The sequence below is a fragment of the Cricetulus griseus genome, chromosome 2 (genome assembly GCF_003668045.3).
Source record: "Cricetulus griseus strain 17A/GY chromosome 2, alternate assembly CriGri-PICRH-1.0, whole genome shotgun sequence".
Classification (NCBI taxonomy): Eukaryota; Metazoa; Chordata; class Mammalia; order Rodentia; family Cricetidae; genus Cricetulus; species Cricetulus griseus.
This window is the reverse complement of record NC_048595.1, coordinates 387,077,264-387,098,634: the sequence shown is the minus strand read 5'-3', so window position 1 is coordinate 387,098,634 and position 21,371 is coordinate 387,077,264. Positions and strand designations below refer to the sequence as shown.

At 38.1% G+C, this 21,371-nt stretch overlaps 1 protein-coding gene and 1 pseudogene across 2 annotated transcripts in view; both read left to right on the top strand.

Annotated features, from left to right (window-relative positions):
• LOC100767916 (copine-8) overlaps positions 1-21,371 on the top strand; it is a 188,424-nt gene that overhangs the window by 155,747 nt on the left and 11,306 nt on the right. For both annotated transcript variants that reach the window (XM_027396311.2, XM_027396312.2), the window contains 4 exons: positions 1,798-1,979; positions 10,312-10,439; positions 18,006-18,108; positions 19,627-19,684. In XM_027396311.2, coding sequence (XP_027252112.1) covers positions 1,798-1,979; positions 10,312-10,439; positions 18,006-18,108; positions 19,627-19,684 — 471 coding nt within the window. The remainder of the gene's footprint in view (positions 1-1,797; positions 1,980-10,311; positions 10,440-18,005; positions 18,109-19,626; positions 19,685-21,371) is intronic.
• LOC113831490 lies at positions 7,496-7,648 on the top strand (annotated as a pseudogene).

Below are 21,371 nucleotides of genomic sequence, written 5' to 3'. Positions count from 1 at the left end.
ATGAATTTAACACAAAACATAAATTTTACAAACTGGAGACTATATTCTGATACGAATGTCAAGAGAAAATACTTAAAAATTTAAAAGTTTTGTTTTGGATTAAAGGAGCAAACATTGCTAAAATAACCATCTTTCTCCAAGTGATTGACAGAGTTGATACCATATCAACTCTGGATTTATTTTAGAAAAGGGAAAATTTATTTATAAATTTATGTGGTATTGCTAAGGATCAAGAAAAGGCAAATGAGAATTACTGAACACAATTTGATGGAAGAAAAAATGGTCTTTTAGCAAGAGTGCTGGGTCAAGTAGTTGGCCACATGCAAAAGGATGAAATTAAGACACTTATCTCCGGTCATGTACAAAACTTCACGGAAACAGAAACATTTCAAAATGTTAAACTGTAAAATGTTCAGAAAAAAAAGCAGAAATAACTGGTGGCAGTGGATGTGACATTGAACTCTTAAATGTGTCACCAAGGTCCATGGGCAACGAAAAGAAAATAAAGTGAATGCTATCAAAATTACATTTTGTGTTTCAAATTATAGTATCAAAACAGAAGACAAGCCTGAAATGTAGCAAATATGTCCAAATCCTACAGGCTATAAGAGACTTACATACACAAAGAACTTTAACAGCTCAATGAAAAAATCAAAATTCAAAAGTAGGCAAATGGATTCAGCAAGATAGCTCATCAAATAAAGCTTACTGCCAAGCTTGATGACCCGAGTTCAATCCTCAGAATCTGTGTGGTAGAAGGAGAGAAGCAACTCTCAGAAGTTGTCCTCTAACCATGCTCCTCCCCCCACGGCACATGCACACTCATGTACACACACACACACACACACACACACACACACACACACACACACACACACACACATAATCTTAAAATAAAATAAATTAAAAATAAGAGTAGGCAAATGATCTGAACAGAATCTTTATCCAAATAAGACATATAGATAGCAAATAATTATAGGATGGTATTCTTGACCTACTTTTGACTTAAGGAGGCATAAACCAGAGCTATAGCCAGAGCCAGTCTCACCAGCTAGTATCAGTGAAAGCTAGAGAAATTGGAACCTTCGTAATATTGTGGATGTTGATGGTGTAGCTGCTTTTGAAAACAACTAAGCAGTTACTCAAATTTGTAGTATTCAGAGTTGCCATATAAACCAGCAGTTTTACATATATATATCTGAGAGAAATGAAAACTTGTGTGTGAATATTCATAGAAGCATAGTAGTCAAAAGTCAAAATGCTTCATAAAGAACTTGTTGGAAAGCTTGTGAGAAATGGTGTCAGATGTTCAGTCTATGAGAGATTCCTCATTATTATAACCATTGCTGATACTAGTTAAGTTCAATGTCATTCAGCAACTATCATTTCTATCTTTGTTGGCATTGTTGAAGGCACAAGGGAGATTCACACAAGGTCACAGACTCAAGGAGTTGGGAGTTGATCTTTTAATTGCCAGTTTTACAGAACAGAACAAAGAAACACAAGGCCAGGGAAAAGAAAAACAAGAAGAAGCAAAAGAAACAAATAGCGTTTGCTGTGGGAGAGACATAACTAAAGGAAGAGAGTGAAGTCAGGACAAGGTGACAATTTGAGAGGGATTAGAAGGGGAGGCACCATTGGTATAGAGTGAAGATCCAGGCCTAGACAGAGATCCTGGGTAGGGATAGGCAGAAAATGATAATTTTGAGTTTTTGAAACTGAATTAAAGAAAACCTACAGTATTGTTACAAATCTGTGGCCTAAGTACGTGTGTTTTACTACATTTTCTGTCCCTAGGAAATCCTGCCCAGCCTACTTCTCTCCACTACATGAACCCTTACCAACTGAATGCCTATGGCATGGCGCTGAAGGCCGTAGGAGAAATTGTTCAAGATTATGACAGCGACAAGATGTTCCCAGCCCTTGGTTTTGGTGCCAAGCTGCCTCCAGATGGAAGGATATCTCATGAATTTGCTTTGGTAATGATATATTAAAAGTATTTGATAGTTTGGGAAAAGAGTAATATGCCAGATATTTCAGTATTGGTTTTCTGTTCCTTCTGTACTTGTTTGTGTAGGAAGTTTTGTTGAGCATATACTCATCTCAGTTTCATAAAAGTTCACTTAGAAGAATGAACTTCCTATAAAAAAGATAGTGTATCAGTAACTCTGCCTAAAGAGCCTCCATATATACACAGTAGGTCTATTCTGGGTATCCACCATTGCATAACAAATATCCCTAAAGTTTAGAGATGTAAAATGACACAGATAGATGTATTATACTTTGTCGTGATATGGTAGTCTTGTGGTATTCAGATTCCCCGCCCGTAGAACACCAGTTTTCCTGGGTGTTCTAAAGTCTGAGTCAGAAACTCCAGATCCATTAGACCACAGACTTAGAAGTTCCCAAAATGTCACATTACTTTTACCAAGTGAGTTACAACGGCCAGCACAGGTTTCAAGGTAGGGAAATTAATTTTGACTTCCCAGTAGAAAGACTATCAAGGAATATGTGGCTATCTTTAACTGACCATCCTTCATTATGCCTGGTAAAAGGAATGATTTATTAAGCTAAATGAAATTAGTAACTTTCCTCTCCTTTTGTGTGCTGTTACTCATTTCTCTCCCCCTCTCATTCTTGCCTTCTCTGCTTTTCCATCTTACATTTATTCCATGTAATCAAACCAATGGGATGCATATTAAAAAATTGCACCTAAATCAAATCCTTGAAAATCCAGTTTTTTCATAAAGAAGTTGCTGTGGTCTGAATGTATCTTGTCTAAAGTTCTGGTATTGCCAGTACTAGCACAACTAAGAGGTAAACCTACTAAGAGATGACTAGACTGTGATGTCAGTGACATGGCTCAGTGGGTCATATGCATGCTGTATGAGGATCAGATTTCACATCTCTACCATCCACGCAAAAGGGTATGTGGTTATGTGCCCATGGCTTCAGTGCTGAGGAGGCAAAGAGATGAGGATCCCCAAGGCTTGGTGGCAGGTCTAGCTGAATTGGTGAACTCCATCTTCTATGGAGGAGGGCTTTTGCTCAAACAGTAAGGTGGAAAGTGACCAAGGAAGAACCCTGCTGCCAACATCTGGGCTTCACATGCAGCACACACACAAGAGGTGAATTAGGTCAAGAAGATGATCTTTTAGAAGAGAATTCACTCAGCATTTTCTCTCTTGCCCTTCCACTTTCCATCATATAAGGAGCCAGCAGTCCTTCAACCTATATAAAGCTTCTATCCAGCTATTTGATCTTAGACTTCCTAATCTCCAGAGCATTGAAAATTCATTTCTGTGGATTTACAAATGACACACCCAATCACCCAAGCATGCTGTTGTGCAGCATTGAACCAAGAGATCATGTCTCTGTAACCAATGATGAATTGTCTCCCAACTGGCCATGGAAACCATGCTGCCTTAGCCTTAGTGCTGCTTTTCCACAACTCCACTCTTCCTGGGTAGGAAGACAAACCAAGGCTGAGTAAATGTCACAGACAGAACATGTGAATTACCAGAATCAAAACTCATCATTTATACTCATTATCTAATATAATGTCCAAAAAATAATCCATGAGTGGTAGACACAACATGACAGACACAGTCACCGTATTACTTATTCTGGGTGTGATGAGAATTTCTCTAGGAGCTGTGTGATAGTTGAGAGTCCAAAGGACAGGATCAAAGCTCAATCTTCCTTTTTCTTAACACCTCTGCTCTTAACTGTTATTAAACTATAGCTTACAAGAGTTCCCCATTTGTCTCTATGGGTATTTACTTTCTCAACACACATACATACACACATGCACCTGTGAAATACATGTGTGTGTATTCTGGGCAATACACATTACATGTGCACATACATGCACCTACATATATGCATTTGTACATGTGTAGAAGCACACTGGTACACATGCATGTATATATATATGTGATATGTGTATATCACAGACAAGCTTTTATATGAACATATTTAGTCTTTCTCCACATATTTTCATGAGTATTTGAGCATCACTATTTCTATATTCAGCCTTGCCTTTCCATTCCATCACCCACACAATCTTAGGAAAAGACACTATGGGGTGGGGGATCATAGTTTTCTTCCATGAAATAGTTCACACATCGTACTCCTAAGTCAGATAAAAGCGACTATCTGCTGAGAATTCCATGAACCTCGGAGAATGAAAAGCTTCCAGAAACTTAAAAAGCCATGAAAATCACTTGAGTGAGTCTCAGGGGGGTCTGGATCTATTTTAAAGCCCCCAGAAGGAAGGATTGTGTTCAACCAAATGAGGTTAGTAATTTCTTTCTGCATAGTTCTCACCTTTATACATAAATTTTGCCTTTATCTCCCCTTTTCTGCTTTTTTAAAATTCCTATTCACTCTTTTAGCCAGTAGCCAAATTTGCAAAACTGTCTACTGATAAGAATGAGCTGTTTATTATTTGACCTGTGAGCTCTTTTTGACACTGAATTCAGACGTGCTGAGATAGCTGTCAGCCTGTGAAATCTATGGAAAATAGCCCTGTGCACTGCCCAGGATACAGGATTACATTGGTCCTGATGGTAATAAACCACGTTTAGAAATACCTAATGGTTATATTTTTTTCAGAGAACCTTTGTTTTCCTTACTAAGAGAAATATTACTTACTAGGACTTCTCTGAGATAATATTGGCATCCATACAATGCCATTCTAATTGGTTTGCTTTCCTGCACAATTTGTTGAAGGAACTAGTATTAAAATCGTTTTTTTTTTTTAACTTATTACAACTTTGTCATTAGAGGGGAAGTCTAATTTTGGTAACTGGTAAAATGTTTTAAGTAATCCAATCTAATACAATCCAAGTATTCTTAAAGAGATATCTGCATTGTAAAGCCTTCTTACCACCCCCTCCCATTCACACACACACACACACACACACACACACACACACACACACACACACACACACACACACACACACACTCTCTCTCTCTCTCTCTCACATGCTCTGAGGAAATCTTAGAGCCACTTCTTAGGGCAGGGGGACTAATTCAGATCTCAGCCTTTTGGCAATCCTTGGTAATAAGCAGAGCTTACAGTGCCTGTGGTTCCACTACCAAAGGAGTGAAATGGTGACCTTGTCATTCCAGTTCCAGATGAGGAGAAAGAGTTGCATAGAAATCCAAGCCCCAGTGAAAACATTAAAATGCTGATCAGAAAAGTGGCTTATGACTATCCTACTTTGTACCTGTTCCCTCAAGGCTGACATATCATTTTTTCCTATGCCCAAAATCAGTAATGAGTTTTAATTTTAATTAGCTTATACCTTTCAAGGGAAAAGAGCATCATAAAATCTTATTTAAAAGAAGATGAAATAGGTCAGCTCTGAGCTGGAGAGATGACAAAGTTAGGAAAGTGTTTGCTGTGAAAGCATGAGGACCTGAGTTCAAATTCCTAGCGCCCATGTGAAGACCTGAGTTCAAATCCCTAGCTCCCATGTGAAAACACCAATAGAAAGCTGGGCCTGGTGGTGCCCCCATAACCAGCATTGTGTGAGTGGAGACAGGAGGATTCCTGAGACATCATAGCCAGACAAGCTAGCAAAAATGGTGATCTCCAGGTTTATCAGAAGACCCTGTCTCAAAAAATAAAGTGAATTGCTACTGTAAAAGACACCCAGTGCTGCCTGGCTTACACACACACACACACACACACACACACACACACACACACACACACACACACACACACGCACGCACGCACGCACATACATGCACACACACACACACACACACACACACACACACACACACGCACGCACGCACGCACGCACGCACGCACATACATGCACACACACACACACACACACACACACACACACACACGTATGCACACATGTGCGCACAGACACAATCTAGGCAACCTGTGATTAATATCAAAACCAACATTTTTTGTATTAAATGGTAAACTTCTAAGTCTTAGATTTTAGATATTTTGTATATCCATTTTACAATGAAAAGTCCTTTTATTTTCTTAATATAATTTCATTTGTTCTTTGATAGTTACATACATGTATGTATACAATATATTTTTAATCATAACCACACCCACTTCCCTCTCCAACTTCCCTCGCATCAACATCCCCTTCTCAACACTGAAGAAAATTGACCTTCCTTCCCTAGCAGCCATCAATGACCAGTAGCTCCTCAGCAGGTGGCCTGTCTCATCCACACTGGAACGCTGATTGGCTTGATCTGGTGCAGGTCTTGCGCTGTCTGCCACACAGCTGCTGTGAGTTCATGAGTGTTGTGCTCCTCTTACATCCAGAGGAGAACTACTTTGGAGAAGTCCTGCCCCCTCAACCTCTGGCTCTTACAATCTTTCAGTCCCTCTTCTGCGTGGTTCCCTTGGTCTTTGTGGGGCAATGTGTGATAAAAAGGTGTCACTGAGGACTGAGAATTCTCCAGTTAATTATTCTCTACACTTTGGTCAGTTGTTAGTCTCCGTGTCAGCCACTGTCAACTGAAACAAGCAGCTCTTCTGATGTGAGCTGCTCTAGTTTGTGGATATAAAGGAAAATATTTAGAAGGCAATTTATCACTGTGTCTATTTAGCCAAATAATAAGAATAAGCTCTTTCCAAGGGCCTGTGGCCTCCCCAGGTTATGGGCTAGGTTTGTAGTAGGGGGCATGAAGTTCTCTGCTGCAGAACAGGTCTTATAAACAAACACAAAATAGTTGGTTGTTTCCATAAGTGTGATACCACTATTACATCAGTGGGTATATCTTGTCAGGCCAGTTGTTACTATAGCTCTCAATAGCTTGGGTAAGACTGGTGACAACTTCTTCCCCTGAAATGTGCATAACACCTTCTTGTACTATGAAAGCAAGCCATGGGTAAGTTAGTTCCCAGGTCAGCACCAGTTTCATTTCTTCATATCTGATGAACCATGTGTGTTTTCAGCAATAGGGTCTTACCATCAAGTTCTGATGGGCAGCCAAGGGCAATGGAAACTGCCCGTATTGTTTGGGAATCTCTGGGACTCCTCTGGTCAACAACTCAATGAGAGGTGTCCACATCTGGCACTGGGTTTGTTGTGGTTGTTCATTTGTTTGATAACTTATGACTTATGGAAGGAGCATTATCCCCATATGTAAGGCAACTCCACTTATACTCCTATCTATCTATCTATCTATCTATCTATCTATCTATCTATCTATCTATCTATCTATCTCTGCATATATATGGAAGCTTATAAAATAGTAGGTTTCCATATGACTTTTTTTTTTTTCAAACAGCATTAATATTAGTTGTCCTCTTCCTCCTAGCCCTCTGGCCCTACTCTCCTACATCCCTCCACACTTAAACAATCCTCCTCCCATTATTCCCATTTCCTACTTTTATACCACTTGTGTTTCATCCTTATTCCTTATGATTGGCCCCCACCAATGGGCCCTTTCCTTCTATACTTTTCTGGCTTCTATAGGCACTTCAAGCTAAATATTTATAATTACCTGGCAGGGGAGAAACCTGGGTTTTTCTCAGGGCAAGGCTTATCCATTGCATTCCTGATGTGTGCTGGCCCCTGTGATTTCCACAAATGTAGGAAACTCAACTGCATCATCTGTGGTACTAGGGGGCTGTGTGTGCTCTTCCGTATAAAACAAACATACGCAAAAATCTAAAGAGCCAAAGCCAGGATCCCCATATTGGAGAGAATATGTAGCATTTGTTTTTCTGGGGGGCACTGCTAGTTTGTTTTTGGTTTGTGTATTACTCTTCTGTTCCTGTGATAAGACACTGTGACCAAGGCACCTTAGAGAAAGAAAGGCTTATTTGGGGCTTGCAGTTGCAGAGGGATAGGAGCCCATCACTGTTATGATGGGTAAACATGAAAGTAGGCATCTCCCTGAAATAGGGAGCCAAGACAGAAAACTGGGAATAACAAGGCTTTTATTTATTGTTTTTATAAATTTTATTTAAATTAGAAACAAACTTATTTTACATATCAATCCCAGTTCCCTTTCCTTCCCATCTTCCCATTGACCCACGCTGACCCCCCATCCCATCCCCCATCCACTCACTCCCCAGGGAGGATGAGGCCTTCTATGAGGGATCATCAAAGTCTTTCAAGTCATTTGGGGCAGGGCCTAAGTCCTACCCCCTCCCCTGTGTATCTAGGCTAAGAGAGTATTCCTCCATGGGGAATATGCTCCCAAAGTCCATTTGTGCACTAGGGATGAATACTGGTTCCACTGCCAGAGGCCCTATAGACAGCCCAGGCCTTCTAGCTGACATCCACGTTCAGGGGTCCTAGTTTGGTCCTATGTTGGTTCCCCAGTTGTCAGACAGGGGTGTGTGAGCTCCCACTTGCTCAGGTCAACTATAACAAGGTTTTTGAACCTCAAAGCCTATCCCTAGTGACATACTTCCGTTATTAAGGATACACCTCCTAAGCATATCCAAACAGCACCATCAACTGTGGACCAAGACTTCAAATGTCTGAGTCTATCTATGGGTGACATTTTCATTCAAACCATCATAATTTAAAAGCATTGTATTAGAGTTAATTAATTAAAATACTTGAAGAAATATAAAACTGAAAGGGAAGAGTTTAGTATAATCACCTTGTTTATAAATAACAAGATTGAAATTGTTGATCTCTCTGGCTTAGTTTCTAAAATCCTCAGCTTTGCAAAACATTGGCTGTGTCATAGTGGTAACACGATGAGATGAGGGGGATCAAGGTCTAAAGTCAGACTTACTAGAGTCACAGTTTGTATCTCCCTTGCCTAGTGTGACATTGGATGAGCTAGCAACTCAGTGTTCCCATTTCTTTATGTGTTAAGTCTAACAGGACTTTACTGACCATTTTAGCTATTAACATTATATGCATTGACTATTCAGTACAAAAATTGCTACACAGAATTCAACAAACCTCATCTGTAAATGATCAGTTATTGTGATTGTTTAGGGATCAACATGCACTCTAGAATTATTTCTGTTTAAGTATAGCTATGGTTATTATGTCTTCAAATAGATCTACAGGTTTTTGTACACCCCACTTCCAAAGGTGGAGCCTAATTGTCCTTACCTGGAGAAGGTGGCTCTTGGTGGCCTGGTCTTAGAAGATAGAGTAGAGGAGAAACAATGGTGAGCATCTGCTAAAAGACTCATGAGAAACTACTGGGGCTTTATCCTCCTCTCTGACTACTCATTCTGGGGAAGTTAGCCGCCATGTCATTAAAAACAACAACAACAGCAACAAAAAATGACATGTCCGTTTGTCTCCTTACTCTAGCTCATCTCAGGCTTTCAGGTGACTGCAACTCACTCCAGCATCTTACCCATCACAACCTCATGAGCTAGCCTGCTACAGAACAGCCCATCTTTGCTGTTCCAGATTCCCCCACATATAGGAGACAACGTAGGTTACTGTATGATGACAAGATACAAAGTGATACAACATTAGGAACAGATTGATAAGAAATCAACAACTATCATTATCTCACTTGAATAACTTGTAAAATCTGGACCTGGAGGATGAATGTTGACAGTGCCAGGCCATGGGCAGTGTGAGAAAGGAAGGGTGTGAGTGCATGTGGGCACTGTTTCTAAGCAGCTCCATTCCCTTGAACTACATGGGTATCCTCTTTGATTTTTTTCCTCCCCTTTTTCTTGTTGCAGTGTTTCTCGCTTCAAATTATATTCTGTAGGACCCTTTCTATAGGCAAAGTCAGGCTTCTGTGACTTGAAAAGTGTGTGCATAGCAAATATTTTTGCCTTTTTCCAGTTTTCAAGTAAAACTGAATTGAAAGCACTTACCTTTTTCACATTGTAATACATTCTTACTACTTATATTAAATTTGAAAAATGTATAATATGTTAAGGATGTGGAGTGAAAACCACTAAGTATAACTACCCAGAGACAAACACTATTGCCATTAATTTTCTTCTCTCCAGATTTTAAATAAAATATCTGTGTGTATAGTTGTATTTGGAGTTGAGATAGCTCTGATTTTAAAATGTCTGCTATGCTTCTCAGATTATTTTAAATTTTACCCTCTCTCCTTTTCAAATAGTATATATATATATATATATATATATATATATATATATACATATATATTAGATTATTATATTATGATCTGTGTAATATCTATTGTGAACCAATTAATTCATCAGTGTTGGGGGGTTGCTACTATAAAACTTTTAAATTCAAATTATCATTATGCATGTCAGTGTGTATTAATTTCTTTTTAATTGGTTTTCATGGAGACTAATTTTTTCTTTTTACTTTCTTGTCCATAATATTCTACAAGAATGGCAATCCTCAGAATCCCTATTGTGACGGAATTGAAGGGGTCATGGAAGCTTATTACAGAAGTCTGAAATCTGTGCAGCTGTATGGGCCAACCAACTTTGCCCCTGTAATAAACCATGTAGCAAGGTAAGTAGAGAGCAGGCAAGGTGCTTGGGCTGGTGCAGGTTCATACATTGGTGCCTATAACCACCCATGACTGCACCACAATTTCATTGTCAATGTGTTTTCTTCTCATCGCCTCCCAGAGAGTTAGGAAGTAGATGCAGGTGGTCCCCACCAAGTAATCGACAATACTTTACAGAGAACTTTATATCAGTTTCAAATGAAGAAGCATGCACCAGGCTGTTAGGACCTGTCCTTTCCAACCAAGGTCCTTTTAAAAAGAATACGTGAGAGCAAACAAGAGTGAAGTGTCTGAGTCATTCATATCAATGTCACGTCCTGTGGTGGCATAAAAATAATGAGACAATCCCATTAAGACAAGTGCTTTCTTTCTGTGATATATAGGGCACTTTCTTTCAATCTCTCTGAGGTTAATACAAAAGCTAATTTTGTTAATTCCCAGAAGTCTGCTGGTATGTAGTACACGGTACTAGGAGGAGAGAGTTTGCTCATGATTCAGGCGGCTCGTTCTGGGGAAAATGTTAAAACATAAACTCTATTTATACATACTGATGTTTCATTCATACATAAATGGATTAGATATCACTTTAAAAATCCCTGAAAAAAATCTGGCTTAATGTTAGTGGGAAATCCTGAAAGACTCTGTCATAGTTTGAAATTAGCTAAGAAGGTCTAGTCCTATACCTTTATGAATGTACAGTTACAAATAGAAATTAGTCTGCATTCAATATAAAAAGGCAACATAAGACCGCAGTTCTCAGAACATGCTGGGTTCTCATCCTCTCTGTTGAATGTGACCAGAAATTCAATGTCTTCTATCTGACACGGCATGGGATTTGGAAGTATGTTACAGTGTCTTAGCAATAAGGGCTGACTTCAGAGTGACAAAGATGTAAGAGGCCACTTCTCTATGGTGACTATTGGTTTTCGATTTCTCGAATACTTCCTTCTATAATTTATGCTAACATATGAATTCTGAATCTCAACATTATTTGTTCATAACAACTAACATTGATTTTTGATTAATTGACATTTACTTGTGCCTCTCTGTTCCGCTATGGTGTGCATTTCTGTTCCCAAGTGATTCATTTCACAATCAACTATTTGGTCATTATCTATAAATTGAAAATTTATATTGACTTCATAAGTTTCCTATAGGACAAATGTTTCATTTTAAACCATTCTAGTGTATTGACGACTGCCAAGAAAAACAGGATCAAAACCATATTAATGCAAAATAATTTTAATTGATTCCCTAACACTGCCATACACATCACATTTAATAAGAGAAACATAAAAGAAAAATGACAGAAGCTATTTTATATGGTTTCATGCCCATTGTTCTGAATATGCTAATCAGTACTTACGATTAAGTTCTTCATTTGTTATCCTGGTATTCTAAAAGTTAAATTTGGATAGAAATTTTCTATATGCTTTTTTTTTACTTCTATTTAAACCATAGTATTGCAGTGGGGACATGTGAAGTGCTTGCTATACACATATGTAGACCTGAGTTCTCATCTCTAGAACCCAGACTTTGTGACTCATGTCTATAGCCCCAGTGCTGCGGTGGGATAGAGAGACAAATAGATGCCCAGAGCTCATTGGCCAGCATCCTAACTAAACTGATGAACTCTAGGCTCAGTGAGAGATCCTGTCTCAAAAAGTAAATATGGAAAAGGATGGAAGATGACACCTGACATCAGTCTCTGGCCTCCAATTCCCTTTCGCAGGTGAGCACACCTCACATATGCCACACACATGCAAAACAAAATGAAATAGATGAATGAAAGTAGAGCATAATAAGACAGCACTCTATAGTCCCTGTTGATACTCTGTTGCCATTTCTGTGTGCCACTCAACACTTCCTAAGTCTCAAATATACAAGTCACTGTCCACCATAGCTTTCAGATCCTTCAAAAAAAGCCATAATCTAATAGTTTATTATTATGCTTAAAATGGCTAAAACAGCCAAAGCTGGATTTGTATCACTTATCTTTTCTTCCCAGGACATTAAAAAGTTCTATCTGATGACCTTTTAATATAAATCTCTAAAATAAATGGGTTTTCCCATTTTTTATCTTAAAATTATATTTAATTTTGAATAAAAATATTTCATATATAAATATATTTAAATATAGATTATTTTATATGTAAAATTATTTATATGTAAAATTATTTTTAATATGTAACTATTAAATTGACTTAAGTATAAATTATTTAATTGATATCTTCTTATGGTAGACAATCTCTGCCATGTCTAAAGTCATCCTGGAACTTCATCTGCTGAACGACAATATTCTATTTGTTTCTTTATCCAAAGCATCAGCATAATTAAAATGTGCATACACTCTGTTTATATAGTTTCTTGAATATGTCATCTCTCATGAATGTATTTCAACAGTAGGCAGCGCCAGCCTCCCATATAGGAAGTAAACACTTGACAAGTGGATAAGTGCTGACTTGGGGCTGGGATGGACTCAGCTGCTACTGTGTTTGTCTAGCATACACAAAGTCCTATGCACATACCCAGCAACCTATAAACTGAGTAAGGGGAACATACATGTAATCTCAGCACTCAGGAGGTGAAGCAATAAGTTCAAAGGTTAAGGTTATCCTTGGTTGCTTAGCAAGGTTGAGGACACCTGAGATACATAATACCATATCTCAAAAACAAAACAAAATGTCTACTAGCTGATTTCTGATATACTAATATCAGATGTTACCATTAAAATCTACTTGTATCGAAGTCTGATCAAGTAAATCCATTTTTGTCTGTTTGCTTGTTTTATCCTTCAAGGGTGTTTCCTGCATGAGTGAGATGTAGGCTGTTTATTATATACCTATTGGCATTTTGAATTCTCTTTAGGAATAGCAATTGTGTGTACACCCTCATTTTTGACTGATTTCTCAGTATTAACTTACTTTGAGATAATAATAATGGGTTGTCAAAAATGTGAAATGGATAAAACACAAAGTACCATATTTGCAACATTTATGGGTCTATATTCATTTTGGAAACTTCACACACCCTGCTTCCAATTCATTGCATTCCCAGTGGTATTTACTCAGTGGGGTTCAGGGAATGTTTCAAACACTATAAAAATGTTTCTCAACATCTGTTGATGACTTATGTCTAGCTAAATGCAAGCAACTTAGCCTGGCATCAGGATTTCCTGTGTCTAGCTAACATTCCTCTTATGTAGCTCTGCTTCCATTGCAGAGAACCGTTATTGTTGCTTCAAGTCTGCCAACTCCTTCTCCATACTTATTTATAGTGAATACTAGTTTAACCCTGCTCCATTTTCAACTTGGCATTTATCCTTTTGTTTATTTGTTATTTTTAATATTGAGAACATTCCAGAATCCAGATAACCAGTTAAATTTAGTTTTAATTTGTTAGGAACTGACATTTTTATTTTGGAGTTTCTATAATTAATTTCAAAATAATTTGAAGAGTACATTATGTTTGAATTCTTCCATCTGTGTGATCAGTCACTGAAATCATATCAACAGTCATTATTGAGGCTATGGCATCTCTGGCAGCAATCTCTGTGCTGCAGAATGGATTCATGCTTGCCCTTCACGGTAGTTCCATGAGGTTCCAGCACTGTCATTACTCTTATTTTTCTGGTGGATGCAATATATATGTGTAAAGTGACCATTTGTACAGACTAAAATTCAAACCATGACAATCAAACTCAAAGTCATTGTGTTGCTATGCCTTGCACCTTTGCCTGAAATCTCTACCAAGGAGGTGAAAAACATGCAGAAGGCTGGAGAGTTTTCTCAGTGGTTAGAGCACTGCCTGCTCTTCCAGAGGACATGGGTTTGATTCCTAGCATGCACACAGCAGCTCACAACAATCTCTAACTCTATTCCCAGTAGATCTGATATCCTTTGCTAGTCTTCTCAGTGAACAGATACACATGTAGTCTAAACATCCATACACATCAAATAAGTAAATAATTGAAAAAAGACAACAAAAAATAAACACAGAAGGCAACAAAACACAGCTCCCACTTCTGCAGGATCTCTTGCTCACCTCATTATGCAGTTAGAAGCAGTTTGGGTGGCAATTTCATTAATTAAATTTTCTTATCTTTGAGATGAAATGTTTAAATGTATGCGTCCCTTTACTCAGTAGGAAGATGCATAATCCACTTTTTAAGTGATAATCTAATTATTTAAACAACACATGCCTGAACTTTCCTTCATGCTTTCAGTGTCCCTGTGAGCTAATGAAAAGCTAGAAAAATACTTCACAAATCTTAGTGAACCATTTCTGAACTTTCCTGAAAAATATGCTAGGAACCATCACAGAAACTCTAGGCAAATATATTCAAATTCTGAAACCCTGAGATAGTTAATGTTTCTCACATTTGTCATAGTAATATTAACATATAAATTATAGATTGCTATATTCCAGAATAGGTAGTGATATGGCTGTTAATAAGAGTTTTAATTATACTGTCGATTCACAGTTCCATTAAGAAAGAAACTTCTGTAATATAATTTGATCTACAAGCCCGTGTCTCTTTGTCACTTTCTGAAAGGAGCCTGAAGTATGGCCCACCAGATACATTCTACTTCATACCTCCTGTAACATATTAATTACTTTAATTATAAGTATCATTAATACTTTCATGAAGTAACTAAATTAAAAATAGTAGTGTGAGATTGATTTATCTGAAATTTAGATTTACTCTCCAAATAAATGATGCAATTATAAAATAAATGCTACAGAAATGGGATAGTTTCAAAACATTTATTTCAGTGCAGAGAGCAATTAAGCAAGAGAATAGATAGATCAGCTCTTATGCACAATGTAATTTACAATAATTTTAAGTATATGAAACCTTACAAACATATTTTATGGCATTAATTATAAAGCACTATTAAAAGTTTCTAGGGTTATAAACTGCTAGGTTTCTGAGAACTTTTAAGAAGAATAAGAACTGCAGAGAAATGCTAGGTTTGTTGTGATAGGCTTCAGTCTCTGTCCCCCTCTCTACATACTGTGAGCACAGCCTCTCCTCTGAGGAGTGAGATCCAGAGTGCTAAGCCATTCAAGGTGGGAGTCTGCATTCATAAAACTCAACTTCTGTAACCATAAGAAATCTGCCATTTTCAGCAGCTTTGGTTTGTCTAAAGTAGCATGAAGGTGATGCTACTGCACTTCCAGAAGGATTCCGATTCCAATTGCCAGTCTTCTATTAATCACACAAAATAGAAAACTGCATTAAACTATAGTCAGTAATAGATGCTTTTTCTTTTTTTAAAAAAAATGACAGTTCAAATTTTGAAAACTGAAGAGTTGGAAATTGTAGGATTGTGTTTCTTGAAAGTGTTCCCCAGTGATTGTATTTCTGTCACATTCATATGATTCATTGGTGTTCAGGGTCAGTTGTTTTGTGGTGTCCTTGTGGGACTAATCCAAGCGTCTCTTCTATCTGTGTAAGTGAATGGGCTATGTCAACAGCCATTTATCAATAGCATGAGTACACACTAGTTTCTTTTGCACCTCAGAAACTTGCACATATTCTTATTCATGTGACTTCTAAATCCACTTCAATATGATATGTTGTTTGCACCCAGCATGTTCAAGCAGGATCAGTTAGGATCTTTTATGTTAGGATCATTTTTGGGGGCCTGTAATGCAATATTTTAAAATCACTTATTCTGTGATCTGGTTGATAGTTTTTGAGATAACAAGGCCTTCTTGTTGCCTCTTCTGTCTCCTAAGAGATGTGTAAGACTCACTTACCATTGAATATGAACTAACTTATGTGGCCAGCTCTAGGCCAGTTGGAGACCCAGCACATGTGTGCCAATGCGCATACTTTCTCTAACACACATGCACATGCATATGTGCACCCACACATACACACATAAATATGTGCATATACATACATGCACATAAACACGTGAACACAGTATACATATACATACATGTATATATACCCATGCACATTCATATGTGTACATGCAGACATGCATGCATATGTGCATACACATATAAACACGTGAACACGCATGCACGTATACATACATATACAGATAGCTACATGCATATTCATATATACATACATGCATATGTGTATACACATGCACATATACACACATGTACATGTACACACATGCACATTCATATATGCACACACACATGCACACATTCATATGTGTATACACATAAACATATACACACGCACATATGCACATGTGTTCGTGTACACACATGGACATTCATGTGCACACACATACACACACGCATAATGTGGATATACACATATATACACATAAACACATGAGTACACATGCGCATATATATACATATGCATATACACACATGCACATTCATATGTGCACACACATGTACTCATGCGTATGTGTATACACATATGTACACATAAACATACATACACATGCACATATACACACATATACATTTACACACATGCTCCTGTATGCTCACACACACACACACAGAACTGTGGATATACCATCTATTTGATTTTTCATCAAAGTAAAAATCTCTATAACTTATGAAAGGGTTGTGTCAGAGGATACACGCCAGTTGGGTTGTCTCAGTACGTACATGCCAGTGGTGTTTAGTATAGTCACAGCGATAGGCAACATTGCCTCTGTATAGTTCAAAAACAAGAATCATTTAGTCATCACTTAATTTGCAGAACCACAATTTACATTGAGGACCACACATATGATTTATTCATATAGTAACACAAAGACATAAATAGTATCGTCTCAATTTTCAAGATAAAAAAACTGAGTTCTGATGACTTAATTTTTGAAGGCTTGCACATAATAAGTTGCTGCCAGACAGGTCTTTTTAAAATCTATATCCAGTCCTTCCTTTTTATGAAAGAAATCTCCGTCCTGGAAAATTCTGTTAGTGAAAACACTTCTAAGAAAGCTAAATATGTCTGTGTCCTGGCAGGCACTAAAACTGCAGCTAATCTGGTTGGTTATTTCAGAAAAATATGTACTTAATGAGACTTCTGACATATGTGTAAATATTTTCTCAATATGAGAAGGCTTGTTGGTCATGCCTGTGGCTACTCTGTGAGTGGAGAAATAATAAAAAGGAAAGGAAAGGACATGACTACTCCTAGGTGTGGTGGAGGAGAAAATTCACTGTAGATATGCAGGAGAGCATGGTCAGAGTCAGGGACATCTGGGAGAGTCCAGAGTGGACATGACCAGACTGAGCTGGGCCTTGTGGGAGACAGAAAGAGGAAGGAAGAGTGGAGAGAGGGGAACCAGGTGTGGAAGCCAGGAACTGAAAGGTACAAATGGCGAGGGGTGCCAAAATATCTGAATTATATGGGGAGGGGCAGCCCGCCTCCTGGGCTGAACCAGGGGTATCCTAGCCATACCGTGTAACAAATAGGAACTGAGGGATGCTGGGAGAGCCTTGCAACCAGGTCTACTTTGACATGTTAAATAGGCACCTCAGGCATTTGTGGCAGGTTTGAAATTTAACACTCTGGAGCCCTCATTTGGATCTCCTCCTGTTCCTGCTGTTCTTACTTTCCTGTTGTTTTTCAGGTATGCATCTTCTGTAAAAGATGGCTCCCAGTATTTTGTGCTCCTGATTGTGACAGATGGTGTGATCTCAGATATGGCTCAAACTAAAGAATCCATAGTAAATGTAAGTAGGGCCAGGATCTCAGCGGCACCAGTGACACCACAGTGCCACTTAGGTTGAAAACAAAATCTATTTTAGGTGGCTACATGGAGAAACAGAATGGCCACACCATTGCAGCAGAACTTATTCTTAGAGTATCCAGAAATCATCACACATTTGCTGCATCAGGATCAGGGAGGTGGGGATTACCATCATGTATAAGAGGTTTATTTGATTTTCAAACAATAGACTGGTTTGTAGTCCTGTACACTCCTAAGACTAGGACTTATCATGCCCTAACATTCCATTCCATGAGAATGACTAAACCATTCTCTACTTTTACAGTTGGCTTGAAGCCATCCTGTGCATTACAATCCCAGTTATATGTTTTGTTTGTTCATGATTTTTTTATTGTCTTTTGAAAACTAACTATAAAATCTGTTTACCAGATGGTGATCTGCTAAATTATACCTGTTTTACCAATCTTTTCTATGCCTGAACTTGGCATTGCTTGGCATAGACTAATATTTAATTAAGGATGAGTTGAAAGGATGAGTTGTTTGTCAAGCCTCACAATTTTAGTAACAGAAAAATATTGTTATTTAGTGTGAGAAAAAATTAAGTACATGTAGGAAATATTCAAGTGATTCATAATTTTTCTTTTGGGGACAACCCGATTTCTATATATATATATATATATATATATATTATATATATATATATTACCTAGACCCTTGAATTTCTGTTTCCTTTCTAGTTAGTTCTATTTGCACATAACATACTGACTTAATAATGAATGATTAAATCAAAAGAGACAATGTGCTAAGAAAGAGTTATTCATAGTTCAATGACTTCCCAGCGCAAGATGTTCTCACTTTGAGTGCTGTACATCTGTTGCTGATTCTGTTGAGTTTTTTTAAATTATATTTATGTATTTTTGTGTATGTGTGTAGACAAACATTTATGATGCATATGTGGATGTGAGAGGACAACTTGCAGGGGTCAGTTCCCTCCTTCCATCATATGGCTCCCTGGGTTCATCAGGCCATCACATTGGGTCATAAAAGCCTTTACCCACTGGTCATCTCCCAAGCCCCAGTTGATAATTTTAAATGGAATATAACTTAAGTACTTCATATGATGAAAACCATGCTGCAACATCGAGCATTTGGTCTCAATAGTTCATAGATATTTAATGCATAAATGAGTAATGTTAAGCTTATCTTCATAGCCATTTGTTCGTGCTTGCTAATTCACCTTAAGGATAATTTCTGATAATAATTCACTGTGATAATGACTTAATTTTGAACATGTTATTAAAAGCTATCTTAATGAGCATCTGTGGGAAATGTCAGAGAAAAATCAGGAAACCACTTTCTTTTTGTCTTTAAGTTCTAAAAAGCTATATTAAAATTTCAAGGACTTGCAAATAAAAGGCAAAAATAGCCAGGTCCAAAGTCTGTACATTATTTATATGTGCTTTTATTTTTCTTAAGAACTAAATGTCTTTATTGAAATCTAATTGTATCATTCTTCCTAAAGGCCTCAAAGCTTCCAATGTCAATAATTATAGTAGGTGTTGGACCTGCAGAATTTGATGGTAAGTAGCATGATTTCAGTGGTGTTGTGGTGCTATTACATCCCTATGAGCCTCAGCTGTGTAAAACCTGTGATTGAGTTTGTGTATAATGTCATCACAGGCATAAATATAGTTCACACTCAAATTAGAAGACTGCCATTGGGTAAGACACCTTCCCTCTAGTTTATACATTAATTGAACATGCACCTTTGCCATTTCATTAGAGTTTTCGTCTTGAAACAATTCGCAAGACTGACAGAGTACTAAATTGAGCTTTGGTTCTTAAGGCAAAGAACACTCCAGGGAAGCAACTTTGTGGGGGAAGAGTGTGGACAGCCTTTAAAGAACAGTGCTAAATTAATGAATCATTAAGTTGTGAGTGGAAATATTAACATAAGCACAATATGCTAACTTAATGTGATTCCAGCTTCTGGCTAGTTGATAGAATTAGCTTACAAACAAAGAGCTCCATCATGTGAAAGTACGGAGAACACTAACAGTGGAACTGAGCTGGCTGCATAAATGATGCTGGACTGGCTAAAGGAGGCTCAGCCTTTTCAAATGCCGGTGAAGTGACAGCTTTTAATCTAACTAGTGACCCAAGTATAGTTCTTTAAAGACAGCTTGTCACTGGTCACCTGGCTAATTCCTTTTAAGGAATGACACAGAACTCTATTGAATGGCAACTTTAACATCTACACAATTAATTTATTTTACTAACAGTGGCCTTGTATTTAGCTTGTTTCTACAAAGTCTCTTAGTTCTGATTGCAGCAGAAAGTCTGTGAACCACTGCTTTAACCCGTGGGTGGGGCCCGACTGACTCCCTATTCCTTGATGGCTCCAACCCTCTTCCTAGGCTTCCCTGATAGATTTCCTTGGAGCATGAACTGCCCTGAGGCACTGTGTTTGCTCTGTGACAAGCGCTGTGCTGAGAAGCAGAAGACCCTGGAGTCCAGCAGTCATGGTGCTGTAAGGAAGTATCAGGGAAGAGAGTAGACAGGCAGGGAACTTGGCTTCCCAGTAGACTTCCCCAACTCCTAGAAATTAGAGCAACGTTATGATATTGTTCTATGAAAAAAATGTAAGTAGGAGTTAGGGTCCTGCAACACCTAGTTTCTATTTTCCCATCGCAGAAGTTTCAATGAACAGAGATGTTTACTGGCCCACTGCTTTTAAAAAGCTGCTGATCTGGTTCAGATACAATACATGCTTCTCTAGCATAGCTCCCCCTCTTTCCTATCAAATATGTTTCTCCCTTTCACTCCATGACTAAGAAGCAAAAGAAAATTGCTGGTGGATGAGACAGAAAAATCTCTGGCATACAAATTGCAGTTCTCTTGTCAAAAGTCCTCCTTTAGTACTTCAAAAAAAAGTTAAATTAATGCAGCAGCTGCTCTGATGCAAGCAAGGGAAAGGGGATGTAAGTTTATCCTCCCCCCTGTCTCCTATAGCTAGAGAAAGGTACAGGATTGTTCCTACGGGGCACAATCTCTGTCCCTTGGAGCAGACAGTCAGAAGCCTGAAGTGTGGATATGATCCCTTCATCATTATCATCTTGCTTCTGTTGCTCTTAAAGCTCACCTTCCAGTTCATGCCGTCTACAACCTTTAAACTTTGAGCATGCTGAAGAGTGGGAGGGAATGTCTGGAATCTCTCCTATATGCAAGATGACTCATTTTCCTCCTTGATGGTAATGAGGCAATAGA